This window comes from Phalacrocorax carbo, chromosome 24 (assembly GCF_963921805.1).
Source record: "Phalacrocorax carbo chromosome 24, bPhaCar2.1, whole genome shotgun sequence".
Classification (NCBI taxonomy): domain Eukaryota; kingdom Metazoa; phylum Chordata; class Aves; order Suliformes; family Phalacrocoracidae; genus Phalacrocorax; species Phalacrocorax carbo.
This window is the reverse complement of record NC_087536.1, coordinates 4505207-4523461: the sequence shown is the minus strand read 5'-3', so window position 1 is coordinate 4523461 and position 18255 is coordinate 4505207. Positions and strand designations below refer to the sequence as shown.

Genomic DNA, 18255 nt, shown 5'->3' with positions numbered 1-18255 from the left:
ACAATAAGTTACAAGTTTATTTATTTAAATAATTGTAAAACATCTTACATTTTTTAAAGAGGTTAAACTATAAGCAAATACACACATACACCAAAGTTCCGTCATTCATGTCAGTTTGTCCTAGAAATTCTTTCATGCTGGTACCCTGTTTTGTTGATTTTTTTTTCTGCATAAACTAAATCGATATCTGAAAGGCTCCATAGAAAATAGAAACTTCAACTTTTTTCCCCTACAAAGTAAAACAAATTGTATCCAAAATATCAAGCTTGAATCATTTTGCCAATTTCTTTCTCCTTTTCATATTTTACAAATCTCAGGAAGGTTTCACGTCTTTCAGGAAAGACTTTGCGTTTCCGATTCCGTTCTGCCAACTGTTGTTCATCCTGGCTCTTGGCTGATTCTTCGTTCACAATGTTTTAGGAGTTGACGTGGTTGTGTCAGAAATATGAAACAGGTAAAAGATGCAGATTTCTATCTTGTCCAATCCATAAAAAATGTTCCTTTTTTTTTTCTCCTGGGCCTGGCTTTCCCCCAAAAAAGAGCTTGTAGTGCTATTTTTTTCTTTTTAGTGGTCCATCACAATAAGTAGTTTTGTGCTGTAAAAGAAAAACGAAAAAAAGAGGAAAAAAGGGAAGAGGGAGAGGAACAAAGCTGCCTCTTTCTTACATCGGGGGAACGACAAGACCAGTCATGGCTGAAAAAGAAAATTGACAAAGATGAAATTCTGGCAAATTTTTATGGAACAAAACCTACTCGAGCCCTTTACCCTTCTGTGTGCAGTCGTGTAGTGCAGCAATGGCCTTATTTGCGGGTTAAACTAGACCTTCTGTTTCTTTTAATGTTTTTATGCTTTAGTGAGACCTGAGATGGCGAGACAATGACTACGGACAACGATGTGCTGTTTCACAGTAAACTCACCAAAAGCCAAGGCCCACCGTGGCTCTTAAATGGATAAAGGAGGTAAGAGGATTAATGCAAGTCTCAGTAATTGAATTTTCAGAAAAGCCTGACCATTTTTGGGTGCTTATCTCCTGAGAGGTGTCCTCAGAGATGGACAGGGCTCAGAACTGTCCCAAAAGCTTCAGCCTTCTCCTTGCTTTCTCAGGTTGAACCCTCAAAACCGTTCTTGAAAACCAGAAGGGAGCAGGGCCCCCCGCCTCCCGCTCCGCCGGCTCATTGGCTTGCGAAAAGGGCGATGGTGTGAGCCGGGGCCGACGTGAGAGCAAATGGGAATTTGCCCGTGCGCTGCTGACGGGACCAAGCCGGAGAATTACAAGTCCCGATTCAGTGGACAATGACCAGAGCTAGGGTTTGCTCATTTAGTTTCAGTGGAAATAATGGGCCAGCCTCTCTTTCTCGCTTGGTTTACCCCATATGTCTGAAGCACTGTAGTCTTACCTGGCACGTTCCCAGAACACTGGGTTTATGTAAATTATTTATTAGTCACTCTCACTGCCTTTAATTGCAGCTATACTCCTCAGAACTGACAACAGCAACGTTCGAAGCTGCCTGGAACTGGTGCTGGTCCCAAAGGTTTTGAGGGGTAAGTTAAGTTTATACGTATTTATATAACAAATGAGTGAGTCATATTTTCAAAGGGGCCTCAGTGCAGTGCAAGGTCCTAATCCTGGAAAGATTTATGTTGACTGAAATTTGTGGGATTATTCATGTGTTTAAAGCCCTGTCCTCTGAGAATTAATTTCACCCTTATGTTCATAGTGTTTAAAAAAATGCTTAGGGCAAGATCCTCAGCTAACATGACTCTTTTATTGGAGCTGTGTTGATTTTAAACAACTGTGGATACGGTCTATGATTTAATACAATAGGAAAATAGATATTTTCATATTTTATAACTGACTAGGGCTAGAAGTCCCTGCCAATTTTGGTAGATAGCTGAAAGAGAAAGCGAAACCGAACGGTCTTAAGTCAAATAGCTACTTTTTTTTAAATTGCTTAGGAATTTGCTATTATATTTCAAACAGATTTTTCAAAAGGCAAATTACATAACCCAATATAAAGCAGGTAAATATTTGTATGCCTGGGTTTTTTTGGGGGAAGGCGTGGGACGCGGCGCATTAGACGCAGAGAGATTTTCTGATAACGCCGAGGAGGCTGCTCCTTTCTTCTCCTCACCCCCAAAACCAAAGGATGATCCTAAGGGTAGCGCCCCAGCCGGACGCCGGCGAGCCTTCTCCCTGCGCGTTAACCACATGCCTGCCTTTCTGTCCTCCAGAAGAGAAAGCCTGATTTAAGTCTTGGATTGGTGCCCTCTAGATTCTGCCGGGCTGGCAGCAGAGGCAAGCGCCTGCCCTTGGCTGCTGGCCGCCGTCCCGCAGTTATCCCGAAGCAGCGCTTCCTGCGCTGCTTCAGGCAGAATCAGCCAGGTTAGCTCAAAGAACTTAAACCGCTTCTCTAAGGCGCCCCGGCTGGGTCTTTCGCCTGAAGCAAATAAAGGAGCGCCTGGGCAGACAGGGCCTGGACGGTCCGTACCTGCGGCAGCCTTTTTCCCGGCACAGCCGGAGTCAGCCTCTGGAGGTTATTGTCTGCGCAGAGAGGCAGCGGCCCCGGCTACAGCTAGTGTGGTTTAATCTGAGACACGCAGGGTCTGGTGCCAGTGTAGTTTAAACTCTGTTCCCAAGGGGGATAGGCCATATTGGCATAAATGCTTTTTTCCTGATACTATTTGTTATCAACATTGTTTTCATTTTTTTAAGCAAGGAAAACTTCTCCCAGCTCATCAAAGCAAAGATGAAGCCCGAGTTTCTGCCATGTCTCTTCAAAAATATTTTAAGAATACTTTTAGAAGCAGCATTTTGGAAGGTTCCTTAAACTGAAGGGAAAGTACATTTTCACTTGTGCAATTAAAGATACCATGTTATCCAGCAGTCCTGGACTCAAACTAGTGCCGGTAGCAGCAAAACTGCCATCTGCAACCAGGAGGAGTATGTTGTTACCCCTGGGGTTCTGGTGATCCCTCTTCTGCCTCCTTTCCTGAGCAAGCAGCAAGTCCCTGCTTCCCTCTCCTTACTTTTGCCCCCCCCGACCAAGTCTGTCTGTCATTCCAGGTTGTAGGTGCTCCGGAGCAGAGCCCCTCCTCAGAACCACCCTCATCACTTAGGATGGAACCTGCCAGTGGACCGATTCAGGTAAAACTGTAATGTAACATAGAAAGGACAAGCAAAGCGTAACTGTTTCACTGGCTTTTCATCCTAATGTGGGAACGTCACCTCCTTCTGCAACGAAGAGCGAGGAGGTTGAGAAATATCGACGGACATTCTCACCTGGTTTTCCACAGCTCATCTAAATGGCTTTGCTCTGTGGTTCTCTCTCTTTTTACATACCCTCATCTGTCCAGTTCCACCCCACCTCCACTCCCCTCTGGGGCTGCACTGTCAAAAGCCTATTCCCAGCCTGTATTGCTTTTTATTGAATGTTTGTGAGGTTTGGATTAAGGTCTTACACTGCTAGCAAAGCTGTAATTATTTTTGCCTGTATTACTATATATTGAATCGATGTAACTTTTCAATAAAGGTGGTTCAATGCAGGACACTCCCTGATGAGTTGGGAATATAGAAACCACAGTCATTATACCACAGGGTCGGTTGGTTTTTTTTTTCTTGGAGGGAAATGGAAAAAGAATTAGAGATGAGCCTTATCGTATTAACCTTGACAGCTTGCAATTATCAACTGAAACACTTGATTAAAATTGTCACAAGGTTGGAGAATTTTTTTTATAAATAAATAATCAAACATGGATAGTACCCAGATGCTATGGTGATAGGCACCTTTAATGGGTGTAATTAATAATGATCATAAGCCTAGTGTATACAAGTGGCCCCTGAAAACGCTGCCTTGCTTTGTAGCGGAAAAGGACTCGCTGCAATTCAAACAGCCGCTTGGCAAGACCGGGAAAGGGGCTCAGTGCTCTGCAGATGCACAGACGTACGCACATGCTGGGCTAGTTCTTTGGGTCTCACAGGTGCTCCTTGGTGTCTAAATTACGACCTGGTTTAAAAACTGCCTTCTGGAGAAGGTGGGTGTTGGGCGCTTTCAGTCACTGTCATTTGAAACGTCTTGCCCTCTTGTTTGGGTCTCTTCTTCTGCCACTGACTTTCCAGCAAATGCCAATCGTGTGGTTCTGCAGCTCCTTGAAGAGGCAAACAAAGTGCTCCAGCGGTGCCACCCTGCGCATCTTAAATGAGCGCCCCTACCTGCAAGGGCAGCAACATGGCTACGCGCGAGCTGGCCTGTGGGTGGAGGCCGACTAGCGCAGTGCGCGCCCCTGCGCTGGCGGGAGCAGAGCTGGCTTCTGTGTAATTTGGGCTAACAGACGGCGCGGCTCACACCTGCAGGCTTCACCTTATTGCTCGCGCTGGCTGCCACCATGGCTGCCACGAGAACGCGTGCGGGTCTACTTTCAATATTAAGGCCATGGAGACGTTTTTAAAACAACGCACCCATTTATTGTCTATCATTTATCGTTACGTAACTAATCAGTTGGACAAGACAGAGAAAAGAAAAGCTTTTCAGAGGAAAACACAGCTGGCTTTCATTTAGCAGAAAACATCAGTGGCTTGGATGAGGGGCACCATCATCCTTTATATTAGCATGTGAGTGAGTGAACTAAATTACAGCTTCTGTGAAAGCTGGTTCCAACTAGACACTAAAAAGTAGCCAAAAGCTTTGAGTTTTTCCTAAAGAATTTATTTTTATTTTTTCCTCCATAGGAAATAAACACTTTTTTCCACCCCCAGAAATCCTTCTGTATTTGGATGGAAGATTTCCATTCATCCACACATAATCGTCAATCCACAGCCCGGTGAGATACTTACTTACTTATAAATAAGCAGGCTTTTTTGTCTTTTTTAGATGATAAGCAAGTTAAACTATATATTATGTAACAGGTTTTTTTAAAATCTAGACAAAACCACTGAGAGCTAGAAGACAGAGAAGTTAATTTGGCCTCACCTATTGAGCTGCGCTGCTGCAGTTACTGTCTCACCATGGCGCTGAGCTTTGTGCGCACGAAACGCTGCCTGAACAATTATTTTGATTTAGTTCAGGTTAATTAGGAACACCCTTAAAGTCAAAATATGTGTTTGCAAAGTCATATATGCAGTAGTTTAATTATTAAAGAGCACAGGGATGTATAGCCATGCTGCAGTTATTTATATACTTTTCCAATTGCACAACAAAGTGGCTAAGTTTTCACCTGCAAAGGAGACGTCAACATTGACTCTTACCCAATAGCCTCTGTTTTTGCGTGTGACACCTAAGAGTCTTGAATATTTTCTTCCATTTAAAAAAGGCAGATTTGTGTTTTCTCCCATTAAAAAGGGAGCTCATGTCTTGCCTGAATAAGTCTGTGACATACGATGAGCTACCAAAATTAACATGCCATCAAATGAAAGATCCATAAATAATGGGAACAGGAGATATTTTTGTTTAGTTAAGTGTTAGCAAGAAGTTTTAAATATCTCTTAAGGTTTTATTTATTTTGAAGCACTCCATGCCGCTTACATCTCTGCCAATAAACTGGGGAGAAAAATGTACTTGATCCTTGCAACGTATCAAATTTAATCAGATGACAGATACATATTTTTCATATACATTGACATCATGTATATATCATTTGCAGCCTTTGGCATGCTTAAATCACTGCCTAGGCTCTGGAATCATTTTGATCCAGGCAGAAGCATATCGCTGAACACTCCCCATGTAGAAATGGCTCAGCTATTTTTACATGGTCAGAATCTCTGTTAAGCGTTACTTTAAAATGCTGTGTCTTAAGTGTTGACTGGAGCCAGGCTTCGGCACGCAGCAGGTCAGGCACCGGACTGGTAACAATCAGGAACCACTGCCTTGTCAGTGCGAGCCGGCGTTTCGTCTGAATCCCACCCCTTCCAAACTTTTCAGAGCAACTATTTTTCTTGTTACCTGTTTGCACAGCCTTTTGATGCAAGGGGACTGGAATCCCCAGCGCTGTTGACATCCCTAACTTTGGCAGGACAAGATAGTAATAGTTAGGGTCTTCAACTCAAATACCTGTGTTTCTTTAGGGAATAGCACAGATGTCCCCTTTGCTAAATTGAGGCTGGTCCTAAGGGTATCAGACTTCGATACCTTTTTAGATTGGCCAGGATCCTGATGGCTAATGGAACACCTGACCTTCTGGGGCTTGCCTGCGATTCCTTGTAACTGAGCTTGCATTTTTACGTTGAGATGTGCTGAGCTGGCCAAACGTAATCTGGGCAGTCAGCGGTCCATGCTGTTCCAGCAGTTTCCAATTTGCTTGCTTTTCCCATCAGCTGCCTTCCACCCGAGATGAGTTGATTAGGCATTTGTGTACTTATCACGCCGTGCGGCGCCACGTCACATTATATCGTTCCAGTGCCTTTTTTAAACTGCCTTGACATATGACATGAATGGAGCACACAACTGTTCTGATCAGGATCACCTGCTCTCAATTTGGAGAACATATAGAAGCGAGCAGTGGCCAGTATGGCTTGCTGCTTGTTCTCCACCTATCAGGTCCTGTTATGTTGTAAGAATGTATAGCAGATGGCAGGTGAAAGAGGTAAGCAAGAACACATGGCACGGGGGGTTATCTGAGGGTACTGCACGTGCCTTGGCTGTGTTGTGCAGCCTGAAGCTGAAAGTCAGTAGATATGCAAGTTTCATGCTTAGCTAATACTTCTGGGTTACAATATATTTCCTACCAGCTGTCCCTACCATCTCCAGCAGCTTTTAAGCATCATCAAGACTTTCCTCCCAAAATACATTTCTGGAAAAAATTTCCAGCAGTACCATAAACTGCCTGGAATAATGGGAATGCTGAGCTGAGGATGAAGCTTGTACAGCTCCTTCTTTTTAAACCAGTTTTAATCCAGGCTTAAACGCTGCTGTGGTTAGCATACGTGGCAGCTGTATTCTAGAGTTTCATTGCTGCGTCTAAGTAGAGTGGCATGCCCTGAGGTGCTGGTAGTATTTCTAATGTTCTTTTTGCAACAAGATGCAGTAAGTAGGATGGAGCCTGTAGCACCAGGAAACTTTTGCCTTTGAACAAAAGATGTAGCCAAAAAACATTGTAAATGTTACATTAAAGCACAAAAAGTCCCAGCTGGGGAGATGTTTTCCCCGTATTACGGGCGGGGAGTTTGAGAGGTAACATTAAAACGTTTGCCTGATGTGCTTTGGGCAGGAGCCTGCATATACTTCCTGCTTGCGCTGTGCTTTTGCTCCACTAGCTCCAGCAGTATTTACTGATGCCTAAGCTTGATAAATAAATAAATAAATGACATTACCAGCACATCTATTCTTAGTTTCTAATACAGGGCGATGGCAGAGCAGAGGAGACTAACGGTCTCCCATTGCTGCAGCACGGTAAGTCCATTCAAGAAGCCTCTTTGGGACCCTCCTGTTGACTTTCTGGCCACATCTGTCTGTCAGCACTGTGGGAACGTTAGTTCAACTATCGGGCTCTGTCTGGCTCCTTTCCAAAGCATGTGCTCCCCAGCTTGCCTCAATTTAAATATTTTAGTTTGAAAAAGGTATTTGTATCTTTGGCTGAAATAGTTAAATAGTTACAGAGACTTGGCATAACAAACCCTGGGCAGGTGGGTTCAATGCTGCGAAGCAACTACTACCCTTGCTGTGAGTCACATCAGTTGTCGCTCGTCGTTGCGGTCTGACTGACAAGTCCCGTTGTACTAGGTACTGCAGCTGCTGAGAACTTGTTCTTTAAATAACTGTTGTAGTGTATTACTAAATTTATGTATCAGGGTGTTGATGTGCAAGGAGACATCCTGCAAAGGAAGGGATGCGGCTAATAACTTTTGTATTGGTTTATTCACGCCCAAGTCTATACGCGCAAGCTGTTTCAGTAAGTCGTCATAACCTGAACTGATAGATTTAACCCTGAACACCTCAGGACTGGACTTTTGTCAGTGAAAATGCACGGAGGTGAGGACAGGGATTTTAGCTTTGAGATTTTATGTTCTATTTAATAGTAAACTTCCATTTTTAGAATCTTTCATTGATTGCTAACTTACAGATTGGATAAAATATGTTGTAAACACTAATTGGCACCAAATGGTCTCTGGTACTTCACCTGTTTACAGAAGGATTAAAAAAAGAGATAAACTCTTGCTAAGCAGAGCCTTGAACTGACAGGACAGACATGGTAGGTTAAGGAGAAGTATTAACTTAAAAAGTCAAAGGATTTTTAAAAATCTGTCCTTTTTCTGCCTCCCAGAAATAATCTGAGTGATTTTCTCAGTGACCTGGTTTGTGGTTAGCACTACCTTAGGTAACTTCTTAACAATTAGGCCTTCTCAACACAGCAGTTAGACACGTTTAACTTTAAAGCAGACGTAAATCTACTCTGAATGCACTGATTTGTCTTTAGATTACAGCACTATCCAACTGGCTTAAGCCAAACAAGCAAACTGTTCTTAAGCTGATAGGCCTTCCTAGTGAACCGTTTAACTAAATCAGTTTAAAATTACACTACTTTGGAACAGTTCTTTAAAACAGCTAAACCCTCTCATTTTTTATAAAAATGTGATGAAATCAATACATCCCTTCATTAACTGATACCATGAACAACCCCCACCCCCCCAAAAAAAAAGAAAAGAAGGAAAAAAGGTAACCGCAGCCCCAACAGTGATGATGACTCTTTAGACACCATGGTCACACAAAATATTAACAAAGGTAAACCCATTTCTAAATGGTTTAGCTGAAGAGCTACAATTTTTGGGCCAACAAAACTTTCTATACCTATAGTTTGAAACATTGCTTCAAATCCTTCTTTTCATCCTCTTTAAACAGAGTGGAAAAAGATGATATTCCCTGTCAACACGATACCTGTGCGCTTACGTGGGTAGCTCAATGTCTCTCATTAATGGGGAGAGGATGATCTTAGAGAAACACAGTTTCATATAATTGGGGCAGGGGAAGAAGCTGTTTCAGATATATAGCAGAATTCTATAAGTTAGCTTTTAAAAATGTAATTGTTTTTGTTCAACACACTTAGAATTTCCTTATTATATAAAATAATCACAGTTTATGTAAGTCCCTGTGGCCTAGCAAAGGATTTACAATGCACCCAAATCAACAGGTGCGGTTTGTAGGGCTCATTTTAGAATTACCACTGGCTCTTGGCATGGCTGAATTCCCAGAGTTGTGTTTTCTATGGTATCTCTAGTGAAGTCTGAAGGAGCCAGATGACTTCTCAGGCCCTATAAAGGCTTTTTTTATAGAGACTTGGAGCGTATTTATGTGCCGCATGCCCCCCCACAGCCTATTAAAAGAATTTAGTACAGGTTTCCATTCTTATCTTAATACTCACATTTGTTTTGCAGATCACCTTTAAAAAGGCTGTAAATGTACTATAGGGCTCAATTCCCGGTATGAGCCTAAACCTTGCAGCAGGTTTCAAGATATTGGCTGTTACGTACAGAGCTGTGTATTAACTCTGCAGGGCAGACGTTTGTTTTACAAGTCCCTGACGCCTAAGGAGAAGTCATTCCTCACAAAAGAGCTGGTATTGAAATGCAGCGTGGGTCAAAGCCGCCTTGGTATAAATGCATGTCTGTCCCCCTGTTGTTTTAAAACCAAATAGACAAAGCTTGGAGCGTTGCTTTAATCCAGTTGGATTGGGTCAGATATACACTTCTGAGTCCTGTAATACCAGTGTAATGGTATTCAGATGATTACTGTATTTACCCAGACTAACGCTGTGTGCTTTACATGCGCGGGCTCAATATTAATTGTACGTTTCTTACCTCTAAACCCATTTCCATTGCCACTAGAGCAGGCAGGAGAGGGAGACCCTTGGGGTCTGATGACAGGAGCAAAGGCACTCTTCTGTTTGACAGCAGGAAAGACGGAAGAGGAGAATGGAAGGATGGAAGAAGTGCTGGAGGAGCCAACTGTTGGACTTGACGACATTACTGCAAAAGAAAAAAGTGAATCCTCATCAGAAATTAAATCATAGAAGTTTGGTAAAACTGCTTAAAACGTCTACCTGCCGATTACTCATTTTCTTTCTTAAAGAAGATCTCATTCTCGCATTGATTTGGCTGTTTACACTAAGTCTAAAGTAGAGGGGTATTATAGTGAATAGTCTGGAAAAGAGAGTGCTTAATTCTTTTAAAACGAAGGGTGAGGATGTCAGAAAATGGTAAGTCATCGAGGGAGAGGGAGAGTCCATACGAACAAGCAGTAGACAGTAATGGCCTGTCCACTTGCAGTCTGTGCTTAGGAAACTGGGGAGGCGCGGTAATTCCTGTGCCCACCCCCCAGCATTTTAAAAATGAAAATTTCCTTGGTCAGAGTTGAGGGGGGATGTTTAAGCTGTTGCTTAGATTTGAATCTAAACTGGCTTCTTTTTAAAGAAGTATCTTGCAAGAAAAAGTCCCATTCTATGTCCAATAGCTTGTTAAGCAACAGCTTCTTACTTTCCAGAAAAGTATCAGCTATTTCTCAGCAAACCAAGGAACAAATAACCATATTTCATGATCCCCAAGTCTCATGGATCTATTAGTTTGAAATCAGAATAACAATATGCTGCAGGCCTGGTTGTTTCCTTACTGATGTCAGTGGCAAAGCTCCAGAATAGGGAAAGTATCAAAAGCACTCAAACATCCTTTGGGTTGCGCCTTAGCCTTAAATTACAGCTGAAACCAGGAGGATATTGTTTAGCAGGTTTCAGACCAGCAGGGAGCCATCATCATCACTGCACAGTGCGTCAGTCCTCATGCAGATGATGTGGACGTACATAAAATACAGTAACATTTTGCAGGATACCAGGTGTTTTCCAGAAAGGCACAATCCTGACATTATTGGCAGCTATAGCCTCCGTAAACGACGGTGTGGGTAAATGATTAAATAAGTCAATAAGTAAATAGCTGTTTAACTGTTCGTCCTCTTATATATATATATATATATATATATATATAAAATTAAACACACATGCTCTTGCTAGAGGGAAACTGAGGCACGAAGGGAAGAGCGACTTGCTCATGGTAAAACTAGTAACTAGAAATGCGATAATATGAACTTCCAGAACTTAACTCCATCATTGTTATATTTCTGGTTAACAAGGTAATAGAGTTTCACAGGAAATTAATCCACAACTCAGCTCTCAGTTACTGTTGATGCAGGTCATACACATAAAATTATTTTAGAGTGGCTTTTAGAGAGGACTCAGAGTGGTCTCTGTGCTGAAAGTGACGGCTGTTTCCTTAAACATCTAAAGTTGTAAATTGTACCCTATTTCTCAATGTGTCACTTAGGAATCTGTAAAATTATAAAAAATGAAAGAAACACAAGTAGGATGCAATATTCCTCTGTTCCTGAAAAATGGAAACACTTTCTAGTTCATACCAAAAAATACCAGAACTCAGATCAGAACCTTTTACAAAAATGTTCACTAAATCTTGAGAACGTCTCTTGAAGGACAACACCTGCTGCATTATTTTTGTTTGTTTTTGATGTGGAAAATTAAATTAAGCAGGAGCAAGAATCGAATCTAAAAGAAGCAAAGCACATACGTCCGTAGGGGGATCCTGTTGGAGAGCCGTTGATGAACCCAGGTGAGCCTGGAACACCCAGGTTTGACATGGGGACGTTGCTGTAGCCGTTCATGCTATTGCTGGAAGTGCTGTAGTTAGACTGTTGAGGTGTGGAACTGGACGAGTAACCGCGGGGGGAGATGCTGCTTGTATTACGAATGTAACCTGAAAAAAACACCCCCACATTTCAAAGCATGTCAATGGATTTGCCTTAAAACTTTCTCCTATATATTCCTTGCTTAAATAAATTACTTATTTAAATCCAGATAAACTGAAACATTTAAGCAAGTACCGTTAAATTCAGTGGATTTCAAGTCAAGCAATATTATGTTTTAAAACAAGGTGGGACACTAACTTTTTGAAGTGAACTGATGTATATTTGTCTAATCAAATTTGATTTGTTAAAAGTAGAAATTTGTTCCGACACCTGGAAAAAATGTGTGTGCTCATCTTTTTCTGAAATAGAATTTATAACATCTGTGAGATTTTCGACAATTTTAGGGAGGAGGTTTTACTTTCCAAATTATTGATGAACTACAACTAAAGGAAGTGCATTAATTGCACTTCTAATTATTATTTACACATCATATATACACTATTTATATTTTATATATTATTTACAACATATACACATTATATACACTAATTAATTTCCCCATAAGGGGAAATTACAACCTATATATAGTTTGCAGCTTGACTTTGAAGATACTCTACTTGGGGGAAAGAATAAGCTGGATAAGTAAAAACCATTTTTTGTCTAAAAAAACCCCATCACAAATATTTGAGAACCAAAATTTAGCCTCTTTTGTCTCCAAAAAGGGACTTGAAGAACACTATAGCTATCGGCGTTAAAGTACAAGGCTATTATTACAGCTGCAAAAAGATTTTCCATGGAACAGCTTTCATCAGAAAGATGTGATCCAACAGCACTTTAAAAGTGGTTCCCATTTATTTCTGCCCATTTATATTAGGAAGTTCTAATTCAGAGCTGGTAAGACCTTATTAAAAAACCTAGCAAAATTATCTACATGATGCCTTTTGACATGGCATATGTAATATTAACTTCATATGACATGGTTTTACTGCCTCAGAGTGTTAAACACAGCTCTTCTTGTAGTCAACCACAGGCTGTACGTTACTGGAATCAAGTGCTAAAAACCAAAATATTCAAGAGTCAGAAAATGGCCAAAGTGGATATTACTCCCATGAGGTATTACTGTTAATATGTCATTTTATGGCACATTGTCCTAACAATCAATAATATATGTGGAGTAACTGTAATACGTACAACATGTGCAAGTTGGTAAAATTAACACTGAAGAAGCAGCCTTAAAAAAGAAGAAAGAAAATGCCCCACCTCTTTAACTGTGAATTTTTTTTTCCCAGTTACTGTCCTTGTCTTTTATGAAAACAGAGATCTAACAAAAATAACCAACCAACCAGCAAAAGGGGATTGAGGGGAGCAGGGGAAGAATTCAGGGTTAAGGTGGTACCAGAAAGTGCTCAAAAATTATTTCAGCCGTAGGTAATCTGGTGCCTGGAACCTGGTGCAGACACAGTATCATCCAAAAGGGCAGCACACATCCATTCCCCATCCTGGCAGTTTAAAGCCATCTTTCTTCATACGCTGAGCAGGTAGAGAAGTTGAGAAACTACTATGGAAGCAACTGTGATTCCATTTTTCATTGTTTGAATCAACACTATACTACTGGCAGTGCTTACCTTGGTTGTTCCCCTGTGTCGACTCTGAAATGCTGACACCTAACTGGCTGCCGTAGGAGTTAATTCCCATCATGCTGCTGTGAGCAGGAGAGCTGGACAGTGCAGGGATCTGTGCGGGATTCCGTGGTACGCTGTAGAGAGCTTCTGCGATGTCTGCAGCTCGTTTCAGAATGATGTCCTGCAGAAGGATAGGGGCAAGTTCAGAAACGTGCTTGGAGAACTTGTCTAGTGTTTATTACGGGACCTGAACCTACACCGCTCCCCCGCTGAGCACAGTCATTCTGACCTGGTTGTTGTGTGGCGTTCCGTACAGTGCTTCAACTAGGTCAGCAGCTCGTTTCAACAGCATTTCCTGGAGGGTGAGCAGATGCATAACATCATTGACATTTTTAACAGAAAAGGATTTCAGTGCAAATAAAACCACGGGCGAGTATTTTCTGAAGTGACTAGTGTTTGTGTGAAAACTGGGGCCCTTAAAGAGCTGTAATTTGCCACTTATCTGAAAAATTGAACCCCTTAAAGTATCTCAAACTAGACATGCAAAATCATCAGCCGCCTCGGAAAGCGTTGGCGTGCGGGCAATGGCTGGAAGCTTCCGCCGGCTGCAGCCCAAGGCTCCGGCGTGGTCCTGGCGCTCTCCAGCGTCCTGAACCTGCCCCGAGCACGTCCGCCGTGCAGGCGCTTGCGGCCGTACCCAACTGAAAAAGGAACGCCGGTCCATACTGAATTTCAATCTACTCTTTGACATAGACACATAAAAATTGGATTACTCTCCACGTCCATTTGGGCTCAATAATGGTAACCAAACAACTAAACCACTTTAGCTATCTTATGTTACCTCTGGTTGTAGGGAAAAAAATTACGCTGTATACTAGCTGAATACAGTAGTCTTTCATCATGCAAAGATGCTAATAGCTGTAGTCGGTACTGCACTAAAATCTAGGCATACAGTCATTAATGCCACACTCATTGTGCGAGGTGCCGCATCAACACAGCGTGCAGCATTACAGCGCCGTAAAACCCTGAGTTGTTTCAACACATAAGCATTAAGTGTTTTTTTACTAAAAGAGTCCCTTATAATTAGATTGCTACAACAAATCCTTTATGTCTGTCATGTGTCATTTAGGTTCAGAGATTTACCAATATGGATAAATGCAAAGAGCCATAAATATGACCTGGGAAAATACCTGCGCTGGCCTCTCATTTTAGCAGCAAAAAAGAAGTTCGCAGTGTTTGAGCTCTAGCTATTTGATAGCTGGATAGACCTGAGATAGCTGTTTGAACAGATGAAAATTAGTGGTAGCTTTGGGTTCTACAGGGTCAACTTCTCCTTTGGACCTACAGCTAATTGGTGATCTGACGTTCCCATGTAATTGTCATTCAAGATACGATTTTTTCTCTCTTGTGACTTAGAAATGAAAGAATATGTTTAGCAGTCTCAGTGAAATGCTTAAATATATTTTACCTTAGCTAGTCTTTCAGGGTCACCAGGATGTCTTGGGATGACCTTTTGCAGTCTTTGGAAACCATAATCTATGGTAGGTTCATTTAAAGCTGAAAGGAAAAGAGAAGAAAACCCCATAGATATCTTTGTACAACTCTTAAGTTTCATTACCTACGAAAGATGGCTTTCATAGTTTGCCACAGAAAAACCTCTCCTTGCTGGCGTTCCTAGAAGGTGTACGTTGCCTCCCACCCAGGCGAGCCCTGATCTTGGTGTGTAAGACTGGCTGAATAGTAAGCTAAGCTTTACAAGAACTCCCGCATGAGGATCCCTAATGTCTTGTCAAAGGCAATCCTTTACCGCTAAGAAAGCTGGGACACACAAGTTATTAATGTCAGACCGTGTTACACAGATGAAGCCCCCCCCGACTCCTGGTACCCCCAACTCCACCCATTTAATTGTACAGATGTTTCTGCCATTATCCGCGTAATGAACTGCAGGTGCTCCTGGGCGATCCCTCAGTGTGTCTGTATTTTGTTAAGTAACGAATTAGTGATATCTTTCTGCTTACAGCTAAGCCTTGAAAGAAGTCTGTGCATTCATGCGTATACACATGCGTGCACGCGCCCCCTGTGCCCGCTCGTCCCGGTGGGCACAGGCAGCCTCATTTTATGCCAGTGTTCCAGAAGATGCAGGCAGAGGCAGCTATGTTGAAGCAAATGACCAAATTTATGTGAACGCTGCATGCTATTTGCAAAACTTCTACCTGAAAGTATTCCAAAGGGTTACACGAGTGAGTTTGGTTTTCTCAATGAGGGACCAACAAAAGCATGACCCCTGCACCTCTAACTGCTCCAGTTTCCAATGCTGACTTCTATCAAAGGCTTCTATCAAAGGCTGAGGGAATAATTTGAAAAATACAGCAGGGAAGCATTGGCACAAAACCCTCCTTGAAGGATGAATGCATTTCCTCTGGACAAAACTGACCATGGCAGTAATAAGCAAGTTATGGTGCAAACGCAGGTTGGAACAGGTTGTCTACTCTGATCGTTATACAGACAGAAACCAAGGGTACCGTATTTGCTCATCTAATAAACACGTTACACACACAGAGCCCCAGCATTTTGCCATCACAAAGTAGGGCACAGCTATTCATTAGACACATTAACGTCTCCGATTGTGTATGGCTGTTATGCATACATAGCCACTTCACTGTAATGATGTTAATCTCTAGTGGATAAACCAAGATATTTTGACCCAGATCCTCAGTTAGTAATAGCTGGTAGAGCCCTACCGGCATCGCTGATGATTTCGTAAGACTTCAGACACATTAATACTCTCTACTATGAAATCGTGGCAATAATAATCTAATTTCTGATGATTCAAAATTAAACATCAATTCAAATTAACACAGAAACCAAAAGTCAGTTCTGTAGCATTCTGCGTACTCACAGGCTTTGACTGCCTCTAATACATTAGGATTACCCGTGTTTACTAATACGGTTAACAGGGAGGTATTTTTAGAATTTCCTTATACTTCAGATGTGCTTTATACTTCAAATGACACGTTCACGCTGAGACTCTTGCAAAGAATTTCATGACACATTTACTAAGTAGCATATGTAATAATAGCCCCATCCTCACTCAGCGCTAGCTTCTTCCATCCTCTTGTACCGTTTGTGGTTCTTTAGGAAAAAAAAAAAAAATATTATTTTAAATAGCTGGTGACGTCAGCACAGCAGAAAACACCTCCCTGCAAGAGACGCTGATGGCACTAATTGAATCTTCCAAAATACACTCAGCGCCTTACAGGACAACCATCCCGGACACCAGCAAAATGAAACTATCAAGTGAGACAGACTACTATTCTGATCTAGATTCTCTGTTTATCCGTGTCCGTCTTTGGTATAACGACATGAAGGTAAAAGGTCATGTTCCCCACTGAGATACATTTTATATTTACTTTTTATTAAATAATTATGGCATGGCATGAAGTTTAAATATTACAAGAGATAATCAAATGGGAATTGAGTAGAGAAAACCCAGACCTGAGAATTTAGTCTTGGCTATACTTAGAATGTCTTTGCTCTCCACTGGGAGCCATTCTGGTTTGCTTAAGGAGTTTAATAATACACATTTCAACTGCCACAGGATCTACATCCCATTTGGGAAGAGGGGTTTTTTTTGGGGGTGGCGGTTTTTGCCAATAATCCTGAGAATTATAAGCCAATTCTCTCAAGAGCCTATACATCATGATGTGCCATTTCTCTTCCTGATTACATGCCTAATCAGTTAAGTTATATATCTTAAGCTAAGCAAAATCAATGTAAAACATATAGGAATTTAAACACGTATGTATACATAGTTCGCTAAAAATAGCTAATGGGAATATACAAAATGCTAATTCAGGAAGAAGAAATTGGCCATTGTTCAACAAACATTTTTCCAATGGATTGACATGGACATTTTCATTCTAATAGATAAATAGCAGCAAATAATTTCCCAACAATGTTGAATTGTTCTGAGAAGGACTCGGCCATTTTGAATCAATGTATATATTATGTCTTTCAGCACAAAAGGTTTTCTGTACGGCTTGCAACAAAATTGCCTACTACTGGTTCTACTCATTAATGAAACAAAAAGATCTCTGTCATGAAATCCTGTTCAAAACCAGCATCCAACGTTTGTAGAAGTAAATGGTACCTTTCCAACAAAAGGGCAGGGTATAGAATCCGCCAGCGAGTTTAAAGAGCTTCACCACAATACCACCTCCACGGAGAAAAAAGCTACTGGCTCAGCAGTGATTTATCTATGTGTTACCTAGAAATACGCCAAAATTATATCCAAATGCTTTTTGGTTCATGGATCCAGAGACCATCAAGGGGTCTGACACAGAAACAGGCTGCTCATTATTTCCTACAGCTCTCTGAAATGAAACCCCCCAGAAAACTGATTCAGGTACAGCAAAATCCCTTTGGCAACTCTCAAATCCAGCATTTCGGGCACAAGGGGCCTCTTGAATTTCCCAGAGCACAGTTTAAAAAAATTGTGCATGACATGATATAACGTATGCAGAAAAAAGAGCAACCATCCAGTGAATAAACTGAATTGTCGGTTAGTCTATAAACTTCACTCTAGCATAACTGTTTGAACAACAGAATTGTTACAGTCAGCAGTAGGAAGAGGACTAAATGCCCCATAGCCTGCCCGACTATGACAAGGCTGATATAGAGTATGGCGCAGTGTTGCTTCTTTTGTATTGTTCCTTACACTCCAAAAGCCACGCTTTCATTTTAAATATGAGTCTCCAGCTACTATGACTCACTGGAATAGGAGGAAAAAAAAAATTTCTCACACTTGAGCAACTGATGCCATGACATCTGTCTGCATTTGCAAAACCTGAAACAACAGCTCACTCCCATTCATCTCAACGGGGACTAACTCAGATCCCGCATTATAACAGTGCTGACATTTAAAGTATTAATTATTTCACCACACATCAAAGCACATAAG

General features: G+C 41.5%; 1 protein-coding gene across 1 annotated transcript in view; it reads right to left on the bottom strand.

Annotated features, from left to right (window-relative positions):
* Positions 1 to 437: 437 nt before the first annotated feature.
* The window catches only part of EBF2 (EBF transcription factor 2), a 144493-nt gene continuing 126675 nt past the window's right edge, over positions 438 to 18255 (bottom strand). Inside the window, exons 11-16 of the mRNA XM_064472484.1 lie at positions 14764 to 14852; positions 13585 to 13650; positions 13299 to 13476; positions 11556 to 11741; positions 9786 to 9953; positions 438 to 694 (exon numbers count right to left, since the gene is read on the bottom strand). Coding sequence (XP_064328554.1) covers positions 663 to 694; positions 9786 to 9953; positions 11556 to 11741; positions 13299 to 13476; positions 13585 to 13650; positions 14764 to 14852 — 719 coding nt within the window. The 3' untranslated portion in view covers positions 438 to 662. The remainder of the gene's footprint in view (positions 695 to 9785; positions 9954 to 11555; positions 11742 to 13298; positions 13477 to 13584; positions 13651 to 14763; positions 14853 to 18255) is intronic.